The sequence below is a fragment of the Uranotaenia lowii genome, chromosome 2 (assembly GCF_029784155.1).
Source record: "Uranotaenia lowii strain MFRU-FL chromosome 2, ASM2978415v1, whole genome shotgun sequence".
Taxonomy (NCBI): Eukaryota; Metazoa; Arthropoda; class Insecta; order Diptera; family Culicidae; genus Uranotaenia; species Uranotaenia lowii.
The window spans coordinates 380,760,951-380,785,021 of record NC_073692.1 but is presented as its reverse complement, the minus strand read 5'-3'; the positions used below and the strand labels follow the sequence as shown (position 1 = coordinate 380,785,021).

The 24,071-nt window shown below is 32.6% G+C and overlaps 2 protein-coding genes across 5 annotated transcripts in view; one reads left to right on the top strand and one right to left on the bottom strand.

Moving 5' to 3' along the window:
- Nucleotides 1–52: 52 nt before the first annotated feature.
- Nucleotides 53–15,332, bottom strand: LOC129743229 (uncharacterized). The gene is made up of 2 exons (XM_055735207.1): nt 15,326–15,332; nt 53–3,402 (listed from the first exon to the last, which is right to left on the bottom strand). Exons 1-2 carry the CDS (start codon nt 15,330–15,332, stop codon nt 53–55), a joined length of 3,357 nt encoding a protein of 1,118 aa, XP_055591182.1.
- A 179-nt stretch (nt 15,333–15,511) lies between these two features.
- LOC129748696 (tetraspanin-11-like) overlaps nt 15,512–24,071 on the top strand; it is a 57,362-nt gene continuing 48,802 nt past the window's right edge. Inside the window, exons 1-2 of one of the 4 annotated variants that reach the window (XM_055743375.1) lie at nt 15,512–15,668; nt 17,005–17,165. The gene's annotated coding sequence lies outside the window, so the exon portion shown is untranslated. Of the gene's footprint in view, nt 15,669–15,835; nt 15,855–16,517; nt 16,538–17,004; nt 17,166–24,071 lie in introns of those variants that run through there. The other 3 variants (XM_055743377.1, XM_055743376.1, XM_055743378.1) reach the window with 3 other exon arrangements.

Here is a 24,071-nt window from a genome sequence, read left to right as displayed (position 1 = left end):
ACTTATCCAGGCACTCTCCGTCGATACGCTGGTCCCAGTCACAACCCGCTCGCTACAGGTCTTGCATGAGCATCTTTCCTAACACCGTAAATGGAGCCAACAGGCCAATTGGATCGAACAGCGACATGACCGTACTCAGGACTCCCCTTTTCTTTGGTGGTTCTGCCTCTGTAGCTGCGTTTGTGGGCACCGCAAAGGAGAACACGTCGTTCTGTGTGTCCCACATGATGCCGAGAACTCGTTCGTAATCCGTCACCTTGTCTTGGTTCAAATGGATTGACTCTCTGGAGCCACCACCCACTCCCAAACTTCGAAGAACAGCTGTAGAGTTAGACGTCCAATTGGTGATCTCGAATCCACCTTTCGAGTGGATCCAACGTACCTCTCTGGTTCGCTCGATGGCTTCCTCTTCGGTGTCGAAGCTGTCGTAGTAGTCATCGACATAATGGCGGTGAACGATGGCCTGTGCTGCTGCTGGATAACGAGTGGAAAACTGCTGGGCATTCAGGTTCTTGACGTATTGCGCCGAGCATGGAGAACTGGCAGCGCCGAAGATGGCCACGTCCATGACGAAAACGGTAGGATGATCGTCTTCCGGGAACCGGAAAAGAAACCTTTGCGCCTGCTTGTCTGCTTCTCTAATCCTGAGCTGATGGTACATCTCTTTGATGTCACCTCCCACTGCAACTCGTCGCTCTCGAAACTTGCTGATGACCGCCGGAAGTGATGCCAATAGATCGGGGCCTTTGAGCAGGTAAGAATTGAGAGAAACACCCTGCGATTTGGCCGCCGCGTCCCACACCAAACGTACCTTATGCGGTTTCTTAGGATTCAGCACGACATTAAGAGGAAGATACCACACGGAAGAAGGATTGGTACTCTTCAGCTCTTCTGCCGTGGCCTTATGACAGTAGCCTTTGGTCAGGTAGTATTCAATCTGCTGGTTCACGTTCTGCTTCATATGCGGCTCTCGTTGAAAACGTCGTTCCAGGCTCTTCAGTCGGTTCAGCGCCATCGGATAACTATCTGGAAAAACAGGCTCCTGCTTCCAAAGTAGCCCCGTTTCGAAGCGGTCTCCTACTCGGATAGTTGTCGATTCAAGCGTGTCACGGGCTCTCTGGATTTCCTCCGATTCTATGGGTTTGCCTTGTGCTACATGAAGCTCCTCCTGAGCGTACTGCTCCGCCATCAGATCGTGAAGCTGGCGATTGTTCAAGCTTTGAACAAGATGATGGTTCAAATAGTGATGCTGCTGCTGCTCAAGTCTCGAATCAGGACCGTAGATTGCCCAACCCAGCGCTGAACGTACGGCTATCGGTTCTCCCGGGGCACCAACCTTGGACTCCAGAGGGGCGAATAGATGTAGGTTGTCGAGGCCTATAAGAACTCTGGGAACTTCCATTTTGGTACTCGACAAAGGAACTCCGTCTAAGTGATGATATTTATCTACGATGCTTCTGTAACAGGTCCTATGTAGAGGCAGCTTCAATTCTCCGACAGTGTGGGCAGACGACATCATAAACTTTCTACGAGAATCCACGGCAGATACCAGCAGGTCGATTTTTCTCGAACTATCTTCATTTCGCTTAACATTTCCTGTCCACACGATGACCAGGGGTTCCGGAGTTCCCTCGACGCCCAACGAATCTGCTAGAGAACTCTCAACAAGTGTTGTTGAAGCTCCCTCGTCCAGGAACGCCAAAGTTTGAACTGCCTTCCCTCCATGATGCAAAGTAATCGGTATCATTCGGAAGATTACTGACCGATCTACACTATGATGTGGGTTGCACTCCGCCACGGTAACGTTAACTGCTTCCTCGTTCCTGTGCAGCAGCGTATGGTGATTTCCTTTGCAGCTCCGTATCTCGCACCGTACTTTGAAGGTGCACTTCATCTTCCCATGGTCACACAGACAAATGTTGCACAGCTTGAGTCTATCGACCAACCTTTGACGCTCCGGTAATGAAATCGACGAAAAATCGTCACAGAACCTTAGTTTGTGGTCTGTGCGATTGCACATCGGGCAGGGTTTTCTCGTTCTCGCCGGCATCGTATTCTGCACGACCGGAAACACTTTAGTGTCGTGGGTATTCACGCGCTCCTTCCTTTTGTACATTCGCCGTCCTTCCGCAACCGCAGTGTTCTGCTCCCCGTTGAAGTTAGCCACCTCAGAAACTTCCGACATGATTCCCTTCATGAAATCGGCAAACATACGAAGAGGAAGATCAGTCCTACCTCTCTTGAAGCGTACCCAATCCAATTGATAATCGGATGGCAGCTTATCGACGAGTTCCGCTACCAGCATGGGGTTGCTCAAGTGGTCGTGTAGCTTGGCCGCAACAAGGTGATCACACAACTGCTTTACCGTGATCCCGAAGTACAGGAACGACTCTAATTTGTCCACTCGAGGGGCTTGTACCTTCCGCACTTTCGCCATCAGTGGCTTCAATAGCTTTTCCGGATTACCGAACAGTTGACGCAGATCTTCGATGACCTCAGGCACCGACTCAGGCATGAGCAATCGGCTTTGAACTGCTTCCTTGGCTAGTCCTTGAAGGCTGTCTTGAAGTCTCTTCAAATTGTCGGTATTTGTGTACCCACACGCCTCCGTGGTGTATTCGAAGCAGCTGATGAATTGGGGCCACACCTCTGGCTCGCCTCGAAAAGTAGGAAGATGTTTGGACGCAGCTTGTCGTGCAGCCAACTGTTCTTTAGTCGGCCCTGAACTTACACTACAAGCTCGTCGTAACGTGTTACGTTCTAACAACTTCCTTATCAAAGCCTGTTCAAGCTTTTCTAGCTCAGACTCTTCTGGTTCGGATGCTTCCGGCTCCTGTTGCGATCCATTTGCCCTCAAATAATGCTCCAACAGCTCTTTGAAACGATGGTCGGTGTCCGCGTTCTTCTTCTTCTCCGCTTGAGCCTCGCCTTTCGATGACGTCGCCAATGGTTCGTGTTTGCGTTGGCGTCCAATCCCGTGTTGTTCCGAATCTGTCTCGGCCTGCCGTTCCTCCAACGCGTTACGCACAGCGAGAGGGAAACTCCTTGGCGCTGCTGCCGGCTTCTTGGGGTAAGCTCCGCGGGGATCTTCTTGCGTCTCTACCCACGCCTTCGTCTTCGCGGAACCAACATCCGGATCGCTGTCCTCTTCGTCGCTCTCAAACTCCTGACTCAGATCGGCTTTCATTTTCCGGAACTGCTCGCGCATCTGCTTCTGCCGGTTCAAGAAGTCCTTGTGGTCCGCCAACTGCTGTTCCAGTTGCAGCTTCTCCTGGCGAAGTTTCTCCTCCTGCATCTTTTGTTGTAGTGCACGCCTTTTCTCGTTCACCGATCTCTCCAATTCCAAGCGTCTGTCGTGCAGCATTTTTTCCTCCTGCAGTTGCTGCTCGATCGCAGCCGATTCTTGTTCGAGAAGACTCAGAGATGTGGATCGAGAAGGCTTTCTGCACTTTTTTAGTGTTGATTCCTTTAGTTAACAAATTTAGTATGTAGTTAGGCTAATAAATTGACAATTCAAATAGTGATTACTTACGGTACAATAGTTTTCTTTATGTGGATCGAGAAGGCTTTCTGCACTTTTTTAGTGTTGATTCCTTTAGTTAACAAATTTAGTATGTAGTTAGGCTAATAAATTGACAATTCAAATAGTGATTATTTACGGTACAATAGTTTTCTTTATGAATTTCTAGTTATTTGCATCGATCAACGGACTTGCAATTACTGTTGCAGGTTAGCTTCAGTCGGGGTGACCTAGTTGGTATTAAATACAATTTTAGGAAACACTTCAGACACAAATCAGCCCCTCACTTACTATTTGCACTGTGCAACTAACTATTTTATTAAATAAATCACTCCGGTACTACTAATCGGATAAAAAAAATACTTTCGGAACTTAACAGTGATCAATATTTCTTCACTACGCAGGCTACGATGATAAACGTTTTTTGCCGGGTTTTTCTGTTTGTTTTTGTTTATGTTTTTTTCACTCGTTCGTGATGGCCTATCTCGCGCACACTTTCTAACAAGGGCTGCCGAGTCGCGCAGTTTTTACACGCTCAACAGTCATTTTTGTCATTTTTGTCATTTTTGTCATTGTTGTCATTTTTGTCATTTTTGTCATTTTTGTCATTTTTGTCATTTTTGTCATTTTTGTCATTTTTGTCATTTTTGTCATTTTTGTCATTTTTGTCATTTTTGTCATTTTTGTCATTTTTGTCATTTTTGTCATTTTTGTCTTTTTTGTCATTTTTGTCATTTTTGTCATTTTTGTCATTTTTGTCATTTTTGTCATTTTTGTCATTTTTGTCATTTTTGTCATTTTTGTCATTTTTGTCATTTTTGTCATTTTTGTCATTTTTGTCATTTTTGTCATTTTTGTCATTTTTGTCATTGTTGTCATTTTTGTCATTTTTGTCATTTTTGTCATTTTTGTCATTTTTGTCATTTTTGTCATTTTTGTCATTTTTGTCATTTTTGTCATTTTTGTCATTTTTGTCATTTTTGTCATTTTTGTCATTTTTGTCATTTTTGTCATTTTTGTCATTTTTGTCATTTTTGTCTTTTTTGTCTTTTTTGTCATTTTTGTCATTTTTGTCATTTTTGTCATTTTTGTCATTTTTGTCATTTTTGTCATTTTTGTCATTTTTGTCATTTTTGTCATTTTTGTCATTTTTGTCATTTTTGTCATTTTTGTCATTTTTGTCATTTTTGTCATTTTTGTCATTTTTGTCATTTTTGTCATTTTTGTCATTTTTGTCATTTTTGTCATTTTTGTCATTTTTGTCATTTTTGTCATTTTTGTCATTTTTGTCATTTTTGTCATTTTTGTCATTTTTGTCATTTTTGTCATTTTTGTCATTTTTGTCATTTTTGTCATTTTTGTCATTTTTGTCATTTTTGTCATTTTTGTCATTTTTGTCATTTTTGTCATTTTTGTCATTTTTGTCTTTTTTGTCATTTTTGTCATTTTTGTCATTTTTGTCATTTTTGTCATTTTTGTCATTTTTGTCATTTTTGTCATTTTTGTCATTTTTGTCATTTTTGTCATTTTTGTCATTTTTGTCATTTTTGTCATTTTTGTCATTTTTGTCATTTTTGTCATTTTTGTCATTTTTGTCATTTTTGTCATTTTTGTCATTTTTGTCATTTTTGTCATTTTTGTCATTTTTGTCATTTTTGTCATTTTTGTCATTTTTGTCATTTTTGTCATTTTTGTCATTTTTGTCATTTTTGTCATTTTTGTCATTTTTGTCATTTTTGTCATTTTTGTCATTTTTGTCATTTTTGTCATTTTTGTCATTTTTGTCATTTTTGTCATTTTTGTCATTTTTGTCATTTTTGTCATTTTTGTCATTTTTGTCATTTTTGTCATTTTTGTCATTTTTGTCATGCACTTTTTATTTCACACGTACTATGCCTGAAACTACACGAGCCGAAAATTATTGCCTTTGTATCGTAATTCTGTTTAAATTATCCAACACGTTTATTCCTAGGTTACATGTGTAATTGATGAGAAAGAATAATACAGCAAACAATGCGGCCCATTAGGCTTTCAGTTTAAGTGCATTTATAAAAATATATTTTTCAATTTACTAGAAAATGGACAAAACAATTTTCCATTAATGCAGAATACAATAACACAAGGCAAATTTGTTCGTTCAGCTCCTTTGAAGTGCGAGGACATGTGTCTATTCTAATGCACCGTCAATGACCTGTGACAATGCGTTCTTGAACATCGCGTCGTCGTTTTTCCCACACTATTCCCAATGCATTGAATCAAAAGATTCGCATCATTACGAATTTTGCTCATACGGAAAAATTGTGAGCACATAAATAAGCAGCCGTTTTCCACAAATCGACTGCAACGTTTGCACATGTTTTCGCACTTTTTCGCCCAACTTGCTCGGATTCGCGTTCGCTCGAAACGAGTTAATTAATCATATTTTTTTTTATTCCAGTTCAGAGCCTGACAAAATCGTCATCTTGTTAGCTATCAAGAAACCGTTCTTAGAACAGTGATGCTGATGCTTTTTTCGAGGCAGGGAAAACTTCAGAGAAATGCGAAGGGTTTCCAAAGAAAATGCAGCTGAATTTTCCCACGCAGTTTAAGAGCAAATGTAAATGTTGCTCAAACATGGTTGTAATAATTTCAACAAGATCACATGAAGAAAAAATACTGCCATCATATCTCTCAAAAACATGTCTCTAATCATCTCTCTAAATACATTATTTCATAATTCCACGGTAGCTACCCACATTTTTTTATTGCAATTACTTTTACAATGATTGCCTTCCAATCATTGTTTTGAAATCATTGCAAAAACCTTAACATAATTCAATTCAATGTTTGAGGTTTGTCAATGATTTCGATCACTTTAAAATCTAATAATCCATTCAAAATTCTCATATTTAATCAGAGTATGATTCGTTTCTTCTGCTCTCTTTTTGCAGAATCACTTTCCTATTTCACTATATTCACTATTTATCCTTCCCTTTTGCAAACATGCTACAAAAAATCTGGTTGAAAATCAGAAATTATTAAAATCTATTTTTCCCAATAACCAAAGAAAATAACACATATCAAAATCAACCATCCAAAAAAATTGAACCCAACGGAAATGTATTCCCCTGCAAAAAATGAACCAACTTTAGTGATGACCTCATGCGCTTGACGTAGGAAAGCTGCGAGCAAAGCTGTGATCAAGCGCTAATATGCCATAAAGCTTGTTTACTGGAACCCAAACATACAAAGCTTTATAGAAAACGACTGGAAAGCTGAACGAACTGAAAACTGCTGTGCCGAAAAATGAAATTAGAATTTCAAAAATAGTGCCTGGTAATGAATTTAAATTATTGTGACAAAGGGTTTTATATTGAATATTGGGTGATCAAACCCTCCCCCCTCCGCCAAGCGGCATAAAACTGTTAGAAAATACACAAGAATGCTCGAACTTCTACAAAAAAACTAACTTTTAATAGTTGGTAAAACTATAAATTTTCTAAATTTTCTCTCCGTAAAAATTTTTATCGAACAAAACAGGTTACATAACTTGCCGTTAAAGCTAGAAATTTAAATTGCAGTCAAATTTTCTATTAGGGTAATCAATTTTCAAATGGCTGCTTCAGAAGCGTAGGTAGGCTAACTTTTTCCTTTTTCTTTTTACTTTAAAACCATTTTTTAATGTAAACCCAAATTGTTGTTCGCTGAAAAATTCACAGAAATTTAGTTTTATATGTGCATACAATTTTAATTGTACGAAACAGTTTATCGCTCAAAAAATTTGTTCTTTAAATTTTTGTCAAAAATTGCATAACGACATGAGCTAAAGAACTCAATTTCAGCACTTCTTTATCGGGTTTCCTTCAAATGTGATCTATATTTCCTCTTTTCTGGTAAATTTTGGACTTACTTTGTTTCTTTGGACCGAAAATGACGTGCACAATAAATATTTCTGACATCAACCAAATTATCTGAAAAATACAGGTCCATTTCTAGAATTCTGCTGAATGAAAACTGCTTGTCAAATAGTTGCAATCAGCATAAATTGTTAATTGTTAAATATGTTATATTTTGAATTATTCTGTGCACAAAGTTATTTATAATAATGATTGGTTTTGATTTTATGCTGATACTAGAAAACCACTTCTTAAGGCGAAGTTGTTTTTGAAGGGCTAACATAAAAAATAGAATGTTGATTTAAAAAACAACAAACACATTTTTTTCGAAGTGCAAAGCTAAGTATGACTAAAAATTTGTGTGCTTCCTAAGCAAAATTGTAGAATATCATAAACGTTCTGAATATGAAGGCTTTAATTCAATGATCAACTTTCTCGAAGATCGTGAGTCATCTTGACTTCTGAGAAAAATATTATAGAAGCTTTCATTTTTTCAAATTCTGCAAAATACGGAAAATATGATGAAATTTTAAGAATATTTTAAATTTAATTGAATCTTAGATTTCATTTAAAACGTAAGTCATCGTTATACAGTCTGCAAAAAAATTGAAACTTTAATGAAATAAAATATTATAAAACCAAAAATCCAAAACTATTGTTTAATGATATTAGTTATAGGTTATTGAAATATTATGTAACCTATGAACTAAATAAGAGATTTTAATATTGTTAAAGCGTTTTATCTCTCTAACTACAAAATCTAGACCACTTCTGAATCCTTCATTAAATGAAATATAATCGATAGATTCAAAATCAGGTTTAATTTATTTAGGTTTGTGATAGCACGATAAGGTATTGATTTTCTAACGACAGCAAAATAAGACATCATAAAGGTTTCATTCAAATTATTATTAGCTTATTTATCATTACTGAGATTTTCTAAAATCAATGAAAAACATCTTTAATTGCTTACATTTTCCGATCGGCCATACAGAAATTCATCATTGAATTTTAATTCCAATTTCTATCTTAAATTAGAAATTCAAATTGAAACATTTTCAACTGAAGTTTTCTACCATTGATTCTGATGTACTTTTATTTTAAAATTTTTCTTACTGATTTATAAACATATTGAATTCAGTTTTTCCGATTGATAATTGTTTTCAAAACAAACAGAGACTCAATTAATTGACTTTTTCAAGTCTTGCGTTGTTTTTGTAAGTTTCATGGTTTTCTAAATTTTGGGAACCCGAGATCTTTATGAAACTTTTAAACTCATCTGATTTTTTAATGATTAAATTCTAATTATGTGTGTTAAACATCTAATCTACTTTCTGAATTAGTGTTTGCAAATTTAGGTTTTGTCACATTATGAATAACTGTTTGGCATTTTTTTTTCTGTTTCTAATATTTTATGTGAAATTTAAGATCCGCATCACATTTTTAAAATAACAACACATTACTTAAAAACAAATTTGTTTGTGTTTATGAATATGAAATTGAAATGAAATTTATATTTTGAATAAAGAATTTAGTAATTCCTTCTTAAGCTTTGATTGTAGCTTTTTTTTCTCAAGTTTGTATATGAATTTCATTTATAATTTGTTTCCCAAATATTGATTTGAGATATTATTTTAATTTGAAACACTGAATTGTGGTTCTGAATAAAATCTGATTGACATTTAGGGTTTGAAATGTATACACTTGAACTCTTAAATCCGTATCTCCATAAAATTTCAATTTACCTACTACTTTTGTTTTTTATTTTAAATTTTGTAAGTCTGAAATCTTCTTAATTGTTATAAGAAGATTATTTATCCTGCTTTCGATGAAGCACATACCAAGCTATCAGCGCACAGTGGTCCGAAAGGGCTAAAAGTGGAACTTTTTTCCTAGCGCCTCTGTCGTCCATATTATCTCTTAAGTGTCTTGAGAACATTTGCACCTTCAAATATGCTCAAATATTCATAACTTGAAACCATCAAGAATTAATCAAATTCTACTATTAAAAATTTGAAAATTCATTTTTTTTTATTTCAATAGATAGAGCTTTGTTTTATACTACAAAGTTGTAGAAAACGTGATAATATGAAACTTTGTTGAAAGCATTAAATCTCTATCTCTTTTCAGAGCAGAGTTATAAAGGTTGTAAAGTTATTTAAAAGTTAGTTTTTTAAACATTATTATAGTTAAATGAGGATTTACATGAATGAAATGTTATAAAAATTTGTAGGGACATTCAAATCACACTTTTTACTGAAAAATAAAGCTCTATCTATTGAAACAAAAAAGTTGGAATTTTCATTTTTTTTATAGTGAACTTGTCTAATTTTTTATACGTTTTGATAGTTATGATATTTAAATTATATTTAAAGGTGCAAATGTTCTGAAGATACTTAAGAGATAAGATGAACGACAGAGGTGCTAGGAAAAAGTTCCAATTTAAGTCCTTTCGGACCACTGTGCAGCGGTGAAATAAAAATAATGTTATATCTATCTTTTACTTTGTCTTGACTAGAAAATGTAAGGTGCTGATAGAGCAATTCGAATCAAATTTCGAAATTACCAGCTCGAACCATTCGTGTGATCGGAACACTTCATATGAAAAAAAATTGAAAAAAATATTTATTGTTTTTCATAAGGAAAAAATTCATTAATTATTGGTATCTCCCATCGGTCGGCGCACACTTTATTCAGCCAAGATATTGATCAGTTTTTCCTACTAATACTTCGCGTTATCTTTATTTTAGGTGGCTGGATCCTCCTCCTTCAATTTTTACTACTTTTCGGTCCAATACCTCTTTCTATGAATCTTAAGGCAATTTAGTGGACAAAGTTGTTTAGAAATTAACAAAACAATTTTAAGCCACTTAACAGCGTTTTTAATGGAATGTCTGCTGGCAAAATTTGACAATAACCAAGTTAAACCATGATGATATTGAGAAGTATTATCGGTTATTGTGGATCGTAGGTTGCGAAAAATAGACACAAGATTTCTCTTTCTAGGCTTTTAAAAACAGCGGAATCCAAAGTTTTCGTATTGAAAATTGTTGTTTTTTTCCCACAGGAGCAAAATATTGGTAAATCATTGATTTTTTTCAAAACAAACTAGCAAATACATACCGTAAACTGGGGGAACTTTGATCAGTGGGGTAATTTTGATCAACATGAAATTTTTGCAGATAATCATCATTAACTAAGTATAAAGTTAAAATATCTGAAAACTGTTAATTACGTTTGAAAGCCTATAAATTGAGTTACAAAAATAATCCAAATTTGGTTTTTATTGGATGGTCTTTTATATAACTTAAAATGTAGTTTTTAAATCTTCAAATATCTGTTTTTTAAGGATTACAAACAAACATCTTTCCTGAACAAATTCAAGCATTTAGAAGCGAATGGGTTGTTTGATGTGAAAGTTAAACTTTTTTCTTAGATTAGGTTTAGTTTAAGGGGGGGGGGGGGGGGGGGTTGGGGGTGTAGTGTCTAACGGGTAAAAAAAACACCATTTTCACGATTTTTTTTCTAGAGCTATTTATACAAAGCATTGTTAAAAGAACAAAAATATTGAAAAATGAGCCGGTGACGAAGCACTTTCGAGGATGCCTTTTAGAAAACAGGATTTGCGGTGGACACTGTATCTCAGCACAGAATCATCTGAAGTCAAAAAATCAGAGCAAAATATTTTTAATAGATGTTTTTCTGGATCCCAACGTTTTTGTTTAACTTTAAAAAAATTTTATGAAATTTTTGTGGCTGTTTGAAGTAAAAACTACGATTTTTCACGAAAAAATCCGTAATTTTTTTTTCTGTAAAATCTCCCCAAAGTAAAAAAAAAGAAAAACGTTGGGGTCTGGTATTTTATCTGTAGAAAATTTGTTCCAAATTTGAAAAGAATCGGATAAGTAGTTTTCAAATGACGATGTCCACGGACTTTAAAAATGTGCTTTCGAGAAAAACGCGTTTGAAGTTTCTGCTCTTGCTTTCTTGCAGTATTAGGTAGGAGGATATAAAGTCCTATAATTTCTACAGTTTTACTTCTATTGACTTGAAAATTTGACACAACATTCTTGAAGTGTTTTACAATAAGAAAATAAAAAAAATAAAAAAAATAATAAATATAATTTGATGATAATTTTTGGATTTTGAAAAAAACGGGCATTCTCCATGAAAAAGCCCGTATAGAAAAAATGGCTAAAAAATTGTCAACATTGTCCATCTTTTAAATATATTTGTTTTTGAAAAAACGTTAAAAAATTCAATCAAGTCTAAACAAAAAATACTGTTATCGATGTTTTGATGCTTCTGTGCAAAACGTCACCATAACAGATGTTTTGAAGATGTTGAGGTACGTAAAAACCATAATGATAAAAGTTTCCCCGAAACTCGAAATCTGGTTGTGTAACAAACATTTAATTATAACCATTGTTTTGGGGCCGGAACACAATTTCGGAACTTGAATTAGAACTCGCGACGTTTGATTTAGTAAAAACTTAAAAACGACAACTCTTTATTTTTCGGTTTGATTGGGGGTTTATTACAGCGATCTTAATAGCACGGCGGATTGGTTTGGACTGTTGTCTCAACTTTGTTGTGTAAAAAGTGGCTTATGGTGGAACAGAATACAAATCAATAAGATTTCACACATCTACATTTTGTGAATATGAAATGAGAAAAGAGCATAATTTTTACTCTGTGTGCATATTTCTCCCTGTACTGAACAGAGCATAAGCTCTTTTAGATTGCTTTCGGGTTGGTCTATATTCCCGTCAAAAGATGTCAATATCTTTCCCTACCACTACTATTGAGCGCACGGTGAGTTTACACTCAAACAACCATCAATGTCGTTTGAACTAACTGCAATCAATTAACATGTTTAATACTCCTCACCTCAGTATGTGTTTTAAAGCTTTGGGCATTACGATAATGCAACCCCTTCCAAAATTTTCAAAAATTAATGAAAAAAGTTATCAAAGTTCCACCAGTTTACGGTACTTTAAAATGCTAGAGACCTTGTCACGAGCAGGCATATTATAGGAGTCAAACGCTGGAAATCGTTTGAAATAGGATTTTTCATAAGTTTTGTCGTCCATCAGAAATCATCTGTCTCATAGCCTCGGTATCGGCTGTCGAAACCGACCATTATAATCGCCATTTTCTTTCGCAATAATTTCAGCTTATCGGAAAAAAAATTGTTTGTCATTTAAGCGATTTACACTTAGTTTTTTTTTGTTTTTCTGCACGTATCCGGGCAGTTTTATATAAAAATATGGCAAAATCTTGAATTCCAAAATTGATGACTGAAAATCCGGGCAAATCTAATCAAAACTCAGAAATTACTCAACAAAATTCAAGAATTTTTTTTTAAATATTTTTTCATCACAACTCTTCGAAATACGATCGTCTTTTAGGGTTTCAAAAAAAGTATCATGATTATTTTAAAAAAAAAACAAGTTCAAAAAATTGTTTGGAGGCAGAAATATAAAAAAAAATACAGTACAATTTGTCTTTTTTTTTGTTGTTTGATTTGCCAAAAAAAAGTGAAAAAATCCGGGCAACCAGGCCGGGCCGGACTGTTCATAAATTTTGTATTGAATATCTGGGCAAACCCGGATAAAACCGGGCAATCTGGCAACCATACCTTAGTTCACAGTAGTTTTTTGAATAATCAACGGTTTTGTCAGCTATCAATTTGATAATGATAGATTATGTAGGAAACGGTTCAAAATTATTATTTTTCCTTTTCTCTTGCATTGCAAATAACTTAAAAACGAGTAAATTTTAAATTTTGAAAAAAATAAGTCGAATAATACTTTTCACAGGCAGCAAAATGCTATCAAAATTTTGAATGTCCAATTACTAGTAAATGAGCTGTCAGCAAAAGAAAGTGTCCCATTTCTAAAAGAACTAAACTTTATAAGAGTTTTCATTGTTGATTATTTGGCAAATTTTAAAAATAATCGTAGGAGGCCTCCGAGAAAAATTGCCCCGGGCTCCTCGATCGCTTTATCCGCCTCTGCTTCCAGCAAAAATATTATATCACGGAAAATAAAAAAAAGGTAAAATTTACCTTTTTGCGAGGTGATTTTTACCGTTTTTCCATTCACTGATTTAAAATGTAAATGCCAGTTTGTTTGATTGATTTCCTCAAAAAAAATAAAACAAAATTCATTCAAAATTTGATATTTATTTTAAATAAATTGGTACCTTCGCCTTATATATATAATATTTGGAACGTATCTTCGTTTTCGTATTCTACGTTTTAAAAAAATTGTTGAGGCAAGTTCTTTCTTTGCCAGGCTCGTGACAATTCGGCTTTCGCGTTCTCCCGAGCCACCATGGCCGCTGAATCCTTCTGCATGCCGTTATCACATTTATGTCCTTCTTCGCTCTGTGAGCCGGTCTGAAACAAAAGCAAAGTTTTCAACGAGAACCATCACAACGAAATGATATCTAAGAAAACACTTACCATTTTGTTTCGATTTTCACATATTTGGCACGAAGCAAAACTTCCTTCCTGAACGACAAAACAGCTTAACCTCAATAAACGGGTTTGGCAAATAGTTACTTTTTTTCGAGATGAATTGTTTTGTTGTGAATTCTTTTTTAACTCAATCCAGGTCAACTTCACCTCGCTACGAGGTAAAATTTATCTTTTTTGGATTCACATTTTTTCTTGGTGAATTGTACCTTTTTCCAACCTCGATTCAGGTAAATTTTACCGCGCTGTGAGGTGAGTTTTACCTCGAAGAGGTATAAGTTACCTTTTTGGCTTTCACGAGCGTTCACCTTGCTATCTCGGTAAATTTTACCTTTTTATTATTTTCCGTGTATTGATTCTTTATTTCTCAAAAACCTAATACCTTCGAATAACTTTGTACAATCAAAACCTGATCATCTAGCTGATAACTCCATTTGTCTACACCGGAAGCATTCGCCCTTTTCAAAATTCATGATCGGGTTAAATTAACCCTCCAAAGCCGTTCGGGTCAATATGACCCGAAGCGCACATTTCAAACATCTTAATCATCATTCCAATATACTGATGAACTGGTAGTTTTGACAGACCAAGTATGTTCTATGGAAATAATGACCAAATTAACGCCAAAAAACTAAAATTTGAGTTTTTAAAATCGGTTCATTGAGAAATGAAATACAGCTAAGCAAAGCAAAAATTGGATGTCGTTTTTTTAAAGTAAGACTTTTTTCTACCGGAAGATCTGTCATAGCGGCAAAAACTTTCATTGGACCCCAACATATTTATACATTGTCGGATAGATGGATTCTTGACAATTTCAAACATCAATGAAATAATTAAGTACAGAAAAGCTGTCAGAAGTTATGAGTATTTTAAAAATAAAATTGATTTTTCGGACTTTTAACTTTTTGAACCAGTTTCTGAAATCCTGGTAATACATATCGACTTTATTTTGAAATGTTGAGTAATTAGAATAAACAATGAATATAATATCATCAAAATCGGTTAACATTTACAGCCAGGAGAACGAAATCAAATTACAACGCATATTTCCAGGAAACGGATATTTAGCGAACGGCTTTGGAAGGTTAATCGTTTTTGTGATTCACTTTGAAACGAAAGTTGCAGCTTTCATTTGAAAAAGGTTGCATCTTAATCAGTTTAAGATTGAATACAAAATAGTGTACACTTAAATGAAAATTTAAATAATAATCATCATTTTCAGCAATTTTAAGAAGGCGTGGCAAAGAACAACAGACCAGCAAGTATGTAATGAAAACCGAGAATCATATTCAAAGTTCAGATGAGAATGTCAACAACAAAATACGAACACCTTAAAAACCTTGACTTTGAAAAGCCCCTCGTTCAAAGTCTCATGTAACCATAGCACGTGTGCTGCCCAAACACACTAGAAGATCTCTCAACGGCGGAATGAGCTCCGGTCTGACTCACCGGTCATCACCAGTTAGCAACGCTCTGTATCTGGAATGTTGTGGCACACCATTCGTTGGTTGGTATCCATCGAAACAACGAAACCGCTTACCGGCAAACGAATGAGTGCGCACCCCAACTTTTTTCGTTTCTCGTTTCTGTATTGCCCCCCTAGCGACTTTTGTGCAACCGCGTCGACGAGAACTCACCGGACGCTTCAGTCGATCGCGAGCTGTGCCAGTGGGTGGAAGCGTTTTTTTCCCCGAACCCGATCTTCGCGTGTGTACGCGCCTTCTGTTTTTAACGACTGCTGGTGTTGTTGTTGTTGTTGAGTTAGTGTGTTCAGTTTTTCCACCTTGTGAAGGTAACCAATCTCTTTCAGTATGTCTAGGCTAGGGGTTGTTATGTTTTGAGTAGCCACCCTGTAACCTACACCCTGCTGGTGCTATTAACGCGTGCACATTCGATGTCACCACACTTCTCGTGACATTCTTTGGGTAATAGACAACAAAAAGTGCACACCTTCTGATGCACCTGGATGGGCGTGTGTGTGAGTGTTTGTTTTTTTTTTTTTTTTGGAGTCTTAAGATGCTACCGAACTTTGGGGATCTGGCTAATGCAGGTGGATGTAACTACCTGATCATTTGATGTAGTTTTTTGGGCTTCCAGCCAATAGTGATGCGAGGGGTGGAAGTGTGTGTTTGTGTATTGCAAAATTTGGCTTCGTCAGTTTTGGTGAGCCCAAGCCAGCAGCCCCCCGAATTGGTCCAAAATAAGAGCCCTGGCATCGAACAACACAACGACGGCCTTCGAGAGATGTAACTTCGAAGATAGGAAACAACAAAGGCACTCCAGAACACGGTGTGGAGTTCAAAAGTTTCGTTACTGTACCCAAAACGAGCTTCGCGGAGTCATTGGAGATGACGCCATGTTTGGCCGTTGTGTTTTGAAGGGTCGGCTCGGTGAAGTGTCATAAACCTAATTAATGCTGCTGTACCGTGTTGATCGATGAGTTATCTCAACTACCTAGTTGATGTATAGCAAAATAACTCAAACCAACGGATGTGAGCTTCATGGGAATGATGTGATCTTGATCAACAACAATTGAGGTCCAATGTATGGCTTCTAGCCACGATCAGTTGAAGGTCGCAGTTTGTTTTGTGATATTCGTTCATTAGAGGTTTTATCTAGAACCAAAACAAGACCATGGGATCGTAAAAAAAATGTTTTAGAGTATGTTAAATTTATTCCTAGAAACTACTTATACAAGATCAATAATTGCTAAACCAACCCAAAATCCGTATCATTCCTGAGGCTGAACCTGAACAGGACTTCAGTAGTAACTCCAGATTGCAAAAAAAAACCATCTCAACTAAGCTGAGATAAATATTAGAAAGGATTTCAAGCATCAACCACGCCCACACAAACTCCTTTTGAAGGATCCGGTTCTACAGAGGGAAAAAAAACTCTCTGAGGAATGTTGTTGTAAAACTTCAAAGTGATTCAACGGCAATAACACTTGCAGAGAGCTAGAGTACCTAGAGCTAGAACAAAATGCTTACAGATATTCGCGAAGGCTAACTCTGTTTGTTGTTATTGTTGTTGCTGTATTCCTCTCCAAAGATGATGATGATGAGCGCGGTAGTTTAATTAATTCCGTTTTTTTTTTCTTACTCCAACCCCCCAACCCTCTTTTGCAGTGATAAAATAGTGTTTGTGTCCCGAAGTGCCTGGTCATTGCAAAAGCTAAGTGATTCGATACCGAGTGACTGACTTGTTGTGGTCGGTTTTTTTTTGTTTTGGCAGTGTTATTGTTGCTGAAAGAGAGCGGAATCGTCGAAGAACTCATACCCGTGAACAGGTTAGTGACGAATATGTTTTAAAAGTATTTTTTCAATCATTCTCAGAAAATGATTGAATTATCAAACAACAAACTTAATTTAAAAACAAAAATAAAAACTTATTTAAGAGGATTAACAAAATTTAATTTACATACATACATACATACATTAAATGGACCCAATTCAAAATGAGCAAATGTCGGAAGTTCTAAATTTAATATCATGTCATGAAAAAAATTTCAAAAATTTCGAAGAATGTTACACCAAAACCTTGTTGTAATAAATTTATAGATAATAATGGTCATGAATTTGATAAAATCCCAAAAGCAGCTTTAAAATTGAACAATTTGAAACTCGATACAAACAGTGGATTGTTGGCTTTTTTACTGTCTGTTAATTATATGTGGATACATACTATACATAATCGTAAACAAATGATAGTTTTCTTAATTCTGAATCATCAATTTATGATAGCAGAATTTTCTAACGTAGAAAATCAAAATTGTATATAGGATAAAGAATATTAGAAAATTATCATTATTTTGATATAAATAAATGGATTTGCATTGGAGATTTTTAAATTACTGCCCAAGTAACATTTAAAGTTTTACAGCAGGATACTGGGCCAAGTTTAGGTTTCATAAGAGATTGAAAGAGGATCTTGGAATTTCCTTGTGATCCCGTTTGTATGCAATTTTATTTTGAATTAGTATAATCTCAAAGAAACTCTTTCTGGAGGTACAGCATATGGTAAAAATTATAATTAAAAAAAAAATGAAAAGGGATACCCAACCATGTATTTCAAATAGTTTAATGTTTGTCCGGATTGACCTCTGAAGTGAAGAGTATGTGAATATTGAAAACGTAATTGTAACGTAACGTAACGTAACGTAACGTAGGGTCCAATGATCGGTCGAACTAACTATTGATTTTTAAAATTTTGATAAGGCCGGAACAAATTTCAAATTCTTCTTTTGTCACTCGGAGTTAGAACATTGCGAGGGGGGGACAATAAAAAATAATGCGAAAAACAAATAAATTGGTATAATTTGCACGGAAGTTTGTATGCAACCAAATTGCATACTATATCGTTGCACACAACTTATAAATCAAGTAATTTTTTTATCAAAAAATTCAATCAAACCAAGAGTACAAAAGCTGAAATAACTTCCATCTTCTTAATTTTGTTTTTTTATCTTGTAATCTTTCAGATATTGGAATTTTTTATCGAAATTTACGTAAATTACTTCAAACTTTATTTATGTCCCCCTTCGGGTTTTTTGGAAATTTCGAAGGGGGGGAGGGGGGGGGGTGTAGGATGACAAAAGAAGAAATTGATATTTGTTCCAGCCTAATTAGGACACATTTGAAAAATTTGTCATGTTGAATCGCCGTTTTGGCATTTTTGTCAGTTTAGTTCAGTTATCAATTTAGTAATTTTTGCCAATTCAGATATTATTGACAATTTTGTCAATTTAAATTTTTTTTTTTCAATTTTATCTTTCATGTAAACTGCATGAAATTTTATTAAAATTGACAGATTTGAGAAAATTTAAAACAAAACAACAAAAGTTAACAAAATAAGCAAAACTGATAAAATTCGAAAACTTTACAAAATTGACAAAAATGATAAAAGCTACAAATTTTACAGAAATGGTAAAATTAATCAAATTGAAAAATTTAACATCAATGACAAAACTGGCGAAATTGACGACATTGACAGAATTAAGCAAATGGACAAAATTGACAACAATAAAAAAAAGCACAAAATTGACAGAATGCAAAAAAATGTTTAACAATTATCCGATTGAAAAAATAACATAATTTTAAAAATAATAATAAAACTGACAAAAATAACGAAAAAGATAAAAATTAGATAATAAATTACAAATTTTAGAAATATGATAAAATTGATCGAAATGAACAAATTGACAAAAAGGAAAAAAAAATAAAAATAACGAATTTTACAGAAATGATAAAATTTAACAAATTGAAAAATTAAACATCAACGGCAAAAATGACGACATTGACAGAATAGAACAAACTGAAAAAAAATTGACAAAATGAAAAATGGACAAATTGACAAAATGCGAAAAAAATATTTAAAATTATCAAATTGAAAAAAATGAAAGTGACTAAAATGACAAAAATGACAAAAAGGATAAAAATAAGATAAAAAATGACAAATTTCACAGAACTGATGAAATTACCAAATTGAAAAAATTAACATCAAAGACAAAAATTACGAAATTGACAAAAAAGACTACATTGACAGAATTGAACAAATTAACAAATTTGACAAAAATGAAAAAGGACCAATAAACAAAATGCAAAACAATGTGTATAGTTGGCAAATTGAAAAAAAATTACAAAATTTGAATAAAAATAATAAAAGTGACAAAAATAACTAAAATGACATAAATGCTAAAAAGAAGATGAAAAATGACAAATTTCACAGAACTGATAACATTTAACAAATTGAAAAATTTAAAATCAATGACAAAAATTACTAAATTGACGTAGAAGACTAAAATGACAGAATTGAACAAATTGAAAAATTGACAAAAAAAAAGACAAATTGACGAAATGCAAAAAAAAAATGTTTAAAACTATCAAACAGAAAACATTAACAATATTAAAAAAAAAGAAGGGACAAAACTGACAAAATTGACAACATTGCTTAAATTAACTAATTTGAAAAAAAAAAAACAACAAAAACAAAAATAGAATTGGCAAAATTGATAAAATAAACATAATAAACATAATTGCAATGACATAAAGTGAATTTTGTCATTTTTGAAATTTTTGTTATTTTTGTAATTTTTGTAATTTTTGTCATTTTTGTAATTTTTGTAATTTTTGTAATTTTTGTAATTTTTGTAATTTTTGTAATTTTTGTAATTTTTGTAATTTTTGTAATTTTTGTAATTTTTGTAATTTTTGTAATTTTTGTAAATTTTGTAATTTTTGTCATTTTTGTCATTTTTGTCATTTTTGTCATTTTTGTCATTTTTGTCATTTTTGTCATTTTTGTCATTTTTGTCATTTTTGTCATTTTAGTCATTTTAGTCATTTTTGTCATTTTTGTCATTTTTGTCATTTTTGTCATTTTTGTCATTTTTGTCATTTTTGTCATTTTTGTCATTTTTGTCATTTTTGTCATTTTTGTAATTTTTGTAATTTTTGTCATTTTTGTAATTTTTGTAATTTTTGTAATTTTTGTAATTTTTGTAATTTTTGTAATTTTTGTAATTTTTGTAATTTTTGTAATTTTTGTAATTTTTGTAATTTTTGTAATTTTTGTAATTTTTGTAAATTTTGTAATTTTTGTCATTTTTGTCATTTTTGTCATTTTTGTCATTTTTGTCATTTTTGTCATTTTTGTCATTTTTGTCATTTTAGTCATTTTTGTCATTTTTGTCATTTTTGTCATTTTTGTCATTTTTGTCATTTTTGTCATTTTTGTCATTTTTGTCATTTTTGTCATTTTTGTCATTTTTGTCATTTTTGTCATTTTTGTCATTTTTGTCATTTTTGTCATTTTTGTCATTTTTGTCATTTTTGTCATTTTTGTCATTTTTGTCATTTTTGTCATTTTTGTCATTTTTGTCATTTTTGTCATTTTTGTCATTTTTGTCATTTTTGTCATTTTTGTCATTTTTGTCATTTTTGTCATTTTTGTCATTTTTGTCATTTTTGTCATTTTTGTCATTTTTGTCATTTTTGTCATTTTTGTCATTTTTGTCATTTTTGTCATTTTTGTCATTTTTGTCATTTTTGTCATTTTTGTCATTTTTGTCATTTTTGTCATTTTTGTCATTTTTGTCATTTTTGTCATTTTTGACATTTTTGTCATTTTTGTCATTTTTGTCATTTTTGTCATTTTTGTCATTTTTGTCATTTTTGTCATTTTTGACCTTTTTGTCATTTTTGTCATTTTTGTCATTTTTGTCATTTTTGTCATTTTTGTCATTTTTGTAATTTTTGTAATTTTTGTTATTTTTGTAATTTTTGTTATTTTTGTAATTTTTGTAATTTTTGTAATTTTTGTAATTTTTGTAATTTTTGTAATTTTTGTAATTTTTGTAATTTTTGTAATTTTTGTAATTTTTGTAATTTTTGTAATTTTTGTAATTTTTGTAATTTTTGTAATTTTTGTAATTTTTGTAATTTTTGTAATTTTTGTAATTTTTGTAATTTTTGTAATTTTTGTAATTTTTGTAATTTTTGTAATTAATGTAATTTTTGTAATTTTTGCAATTTTTGTAATTTTTGTAATTTTTGTAATTTTTGTAATTTTTGTAATTTTTGTAATTTTTGTAATTTTTGTAATTTTTGTAATTTTTGTAATTTTTGTAATTTTTGGTAAATTTTGTAATTTTTAATTTTTGTAATTTTTGTAATTTTTGTAATTTTTGTAATTTTTGTAATTTTTGTAATTTTTTTAATTTTTGTTATTTTTGTAATTTTTGTAATTTTTGTAATTTTTGTAATTTTTGTAATTTTTGTAATTTTTGTATTTTTTGTCATTTTAGTAATTTTTGTAATTTGTGTCGTTTTAGTAAATTTTTGTCATTTTAGTAAATTTTTGTAATTTTTGTAATTTTTGTCATTTTTCTAATTTTTTGTAATTTTTGACATTTTTGCAATTTTTGTAATTTTTGACATTTTGACATTTGACATCAATTTTGTCAATTTTGTGAATTTCGTCAATTATGTCAATTTTGTTTTTTTTTTTAAATTTTCGTGATGTTTGTTATTTTTGACATTCTAATCAAGTTTGTCAATTGTTTCAATTTTGTCAATTTTGTTAATTTTGTCAATTTTGCCAATTTTGTCAATTTTGTCAATTTTGCTTTTTTTTTTTCATTTATGTGATGTTTGTTGTTTTTTATATTTTTATCAAGTTTGTCAAATTTTCATATTGGTATTTTAGTCAATTTTGTCATTATGTCAATTCTGTCAATTCTGTCTATTTTGTCAATTTTGTCAATTTAGTCAATTGTGTCAATTTTGTCAATTTTGTCATTTTTTTTTTATTACATTTTTCTGGTGTTTGTTATTTTTGACATTTTTATCAAGTTTGTCAAATTAGCCATTTTGGTATTTTAGTCAATTTTGTCATTTTGTCAATTTTGTCATTTTGTCAATTTTGTCATTTTGTCAATATTGTCATTTTTATCATTTTTGTCATTTTTGTCATTTTTGTCATTTTTGTCATTTTTGTCATTATTGTCATTTTTGTCAATTTTGCCCAGTTTGAAATATTTATCATTTTTGTAATTTTTATCATTTTTGTGATTTATGACATTTTTATCAAATTTGACAAATTTCTCGTTTTGTCAATTTTGTCGGTTTTGTCATTTTTTTATATTTATGACAATTTTTTAGTCCATTTTGAAATTATTTTTGTTAACACATTGCGGAAGTACGAGATATCTCATGTTTTCGCTTGCCGCCAGAGTGCTTCTCCACGAAGCTTAACTCCAATGTTACGAATCAAATATTTATTTATTTTACAACTGAATTAAACACAATTTTTCAGTAACTCAAAGATACTAAATTTTTGAGATTCGGTCCATTGATCTCTGAGATATAGAATACTGAATATGGGTGTTTCGTGGCTTAGATTTCTTCACGGTCTCTAATGTGTTAATTTCGCCAATTTTGTCCAATTTTACGATTATGTAAATTAGATATGTTTTAACAGTTTTGTCATTTTCGTCAATTGTGTCGTTTAAATTAATGTGAAATCTGTCGATTTTTTTAAAAATATCATTGAATTTTCTAGACTGAGAATTAATTGAATGTTTTGCAATTGAAAGAATTATGCTTGAGCCTAAACATTATCAAATAGGTATTGCTCGATTAGAGATGCCAGAAGAATCTTTAACGTTTTCTTGTAAGAAAAAAAAATGTAAACAAAAAGGTGAAAATTATTGATAAAATCAGAAATCTCTTAAAATGCAACTAGAATCAATTTTCAGGTCTTCCAGTAGAATTTTTAACATTTTTTGATAATAGATTCTATATAACTGGTTAGCGCTGCATTGAGTTCCAAAAACCAGTGTTATTCTTGCCATTGAAAACACGTCTGTTTTCTGTTTACCAAATCAACAAATTTGAAGGTTTAGTATGGAATCAACGGAATGTTTGAGCTGTTTATTGTACTGGAATAAAAATTATAGTTAGTTATATTATTAAAGATTTATTCAATTGCGGTATCCCATTAATGAAAATGCACTTTTTTGTGCTTTTTGTGAACTGCTTTTGTGAGCACTGTTTAAACATTTTTGTAAATATTTGGTCTTGTAATCTTTCGAACATTTGATTTTTTTTTAAATTTACATAAAATACTTCCAATTTTATTTATTCGTCCCTTCGGGTTTTTTGGAAATTTCGAAGGGTGGGGTGACAACGGAAGACAAATTGAATAACTTCGGAGAAGTCAAAAATTTTGTTGTGTAAAAGGTTGTTCCTTAAAAGAAAATGGACAGTCATCAAACTCACTGATAAAAGGATACCTGTCAAAGTTAAAGTCCCACCACTGTTCACTATTTTACTCTAATTTTTGATTTTTTGTAAAGCCAGAATTTCTTTAAGTTTCAAACTCAGGATTAATACGTTAAAAAATCAAGTTTTGGGCTTTCGAATACATACGAATAGTACAGCATTAAAAATAGAAGCGATCTTGTTATAAACGGTAAGACACATCTAGTGTTGTTTAGTAGTAATTGACAATAATTGGCCTCAATTACAGGCACACGCTGCCCATTAATCGGCCAGTCACATGGTAGGTATTTTTCAAGTATCGATAGAGTTCAGAAACCGGCATCGGGGTAGTAGGTATCTAAACAGAAAAGCTCTGGGAACTCTCTAAATGTGAGTACCTCAGGTACATTCTATGAGGTAGCGCAACGTTCTAC